Source organism: Plasmodium gaboni, chromosome 14, assembly GCF_001602025.1.
Source record: "Plasmodium gaboni strain SY75 chromosome 14, whole genome shotgun sequence".
Classification (NCBI taxonomy): Eukaryota; Apicomplexa; class Aconoidasida; order Haemosporida; family Plasmodiidae; genus Plasmodium; species Plasmodium gaboni.
This window is the reverse complement of record NC_031494.1, coordinates 1,352,447-1,354,946: the sequence shown is the minus strand read 5'-3', so window position 1 is coordinate 1,354,946 and position 2,500 is coordinate 1,352,447. Positions and strand designations below refer to the sequence as shown.

General features: G+C 25.1%; 1 protein-coding gene across 1 annotated transcript in view; it reads left to right on the top strand.

The window, feature by feature from the left end:
* Positions 1 to 2,027, top strand: part of PGSY75_1437200 (putative ribonucleoside-diphosphate reductase, large subunit) — a gene marked incomplete at both ends in the record, with an annotated part of 2,706 nt that extends 679 nt beyond the window's left edge. Inside the window, 2 exons of the mRNA XM_018788062.1 lie at positions 1 to 1,556; positions 1,719 to 2,027. The exon at positions 1 to 1,556 is cut by the window's left edge and continues 679 nt beyond it. Of these exons, the coding sequence (XP_018639434.1) occupies positions 1 to 1,556; positions 1,719 to 2,027 (1,865 nt within the window). The remainder of the gene's footprint in view (positions 1,557 to 1,718) is intronic.
* Positions 2,028 to 2,500: the final 473 nt, after the last annotated feature.

Sequence of the window (2,500 nt, the reverse complement as noted above, 5' to 3'; positions counted from 1 at the left end):
AAACATATCATTTAATGTCTCAGAAATATTTCACCCATGCAACTCCTACATTATTTAATTCAGGGACGCCCAGACCACAAATGTCTTCTTGTTTCTTATTATCGATGAAAGCAGATTCTATTGAAGGTATTTTTGAAACTCTAAAACAATGTGCTTTAATTAGTAAAACTGCAGGAGGTATTGGTGTAGCAGTACAAGACATAAGAGGACAAAATTCTTATATTAGAGGTACCAATGGAATATCTAATGGTTTAGTACCTATGTTAAGAGTTTTTAATGACACTGCAAGATATGTAGATCAAGGTGGAGGAAAACGTAAAGGATCTTTTGCTGTTTATATTGAACCATGGCATTCAGATATATTTGAATTTTTAGATTTAAGGAAAAATCATGGAAAAGAAGAATTAAGAGCACGAGATTTATTTTATGCTGTATGGGTTCCTGATCTTTTTATGAAGAGAGTTAAAGAAAATAAAAATTGGACCCTAATGTGTCCAAATGAATGTCCAGGTTTAAGTGAAACATGGGGTGAAGAATTTGAAAAATTATATACTAAATATGAAGAAGAAAATATGGGAAAAAAAACAGTTCTTGCTCAAGATTTATGGTTTGCTATATTACAAAGCCAAATAGAAACAGGTGTACCATATATGTTATATAAAGATTCTTGTAATGCTAAATCTAATCAAAAAAATTTAGGTACTATTAAATGTAGTAACTTATGTTGTGAAATTATAGAATATACATCCCCTGATGAAGTTGCTGTATGTAATTTGGCATCTATAGCTTTATGTAAATTTGTAGATTTGGAAAAAAAAGAATTTAATTTTAAAAAGTTATATGAAATTACTAAAATTATTACCAGAAATTTAGATAAAATTATAGAAAGAAATTATTACCCAGTCAAAGAGGCAAAAACATCCAATACTAGACACAGACCTATTGGTATTGGTGTACAAGGATTAGCAGATACATTTATGTTATTAAGATATCCATATGAATCTGATGCTGCAAAAGAATTGAATAAAAGAATATTTGAAACAATGTACTATGCTGCTTTAGAAATGTCTGTTGAATTGGCTTCTATACATGGACCATATGAATCCTATCAAGGAAGTCCAGCTAGCCAAGGAATATTACAATTTGATATGTGGAATGCTAAAGTTGATAACAAATATTGGGATTGGGATGAATTAAAAGCTAAAATTCGTAAGCATGGTTTAAGAAACTCATTATTATTAGCACCTATGCCAACTGCATCTACTTCACAAATTCTTGGAAATAATGAATCCTTTGAACCATATACTAGTAATATTTATTATAGAAGAGTTTTAAGTGGAGAATTTTTCGTTGTTAATCCCCATTTGTTAAAAGATTTATTTGAAAGAGGTTTATGGGATGAAGACATGAAACAACAATTAATAGCTCACAATGGAAGTGTTCAATATATAAGTGAAATACCAGATGACTTAAAGGAGTTGTACAAAACAGTATGGGAAATTAAGCAAAAGAATATTATTGATATGGCTGCAGACAGGGGTATTTTCATTGATCAGGTAAAATTAAAATATTAAACATAGTACATATATATATATATATATATATTAATAATTTATGTCATTTGTTATATAACTATATATGTTGTTCACATAGGTACATTTATATTTATATTTATATTTATATTTATATTCATATTTATATTTTTTCCTTTTTTGTAGTCCCAATCTTTAAATATTTATATTCAAAAACCAACCTTTGCAAAACTATCAAGTATGCATTTCTATGGATGGGAAAAAGGATTGAAAACGGGAGCATACTATTTAAGAACCCAAGCAGCCACGGATGCTATTAAATTTACTGTTGATACTCATGTTGCAAAAAATGCAGCAAAACTCAAAAATGCAGAGGGAGTACAAATTACAAGAGAAGTTTCCAGAGAAACAATTTCAACTGAATCAACCGTAACTCAAAATGTATGTCCTTTAAGACGTAATAATGATGAACAATGTTTAATGTGTTCAGGATAAAATTTTCTTTTTTCTTTTTTTTTTTCTTAAAATAAAAACAAATAGGTGTATACATGCTACATTATATGAGTTTATATTATAGAATAAGTATCCTTTAGTTATAAAAACAAAAAAATATAAAAAAATAAATAAATAATAAAATAGTGCAACTAGGAATAGTAACAAAAAAAAAAAAAAAAATATATGAAAATAAATATAAAAATTACTAAAAAGGATTTTAATATAAAATTATCTAAAAAAATAAATTCACATATATATATATGCAAAAATATTACTTTTTACTTTTTTTACTTTTTTTACTTTTTTTTTTTTTTTTTTTTTTTTTTTTTTTTTTTTTTTTTTTTTTTTTTTTTTTTTTTTTTTTTTTTAAAAAAAAAATTTTTTTTTTTTTTTTTTTTTTTTTTTTTTTTTTTTTTTTTTTTTTTTTTTTTTTTTTTTTTAAAATTTATAAATTATATAAAAATATTTTAAAT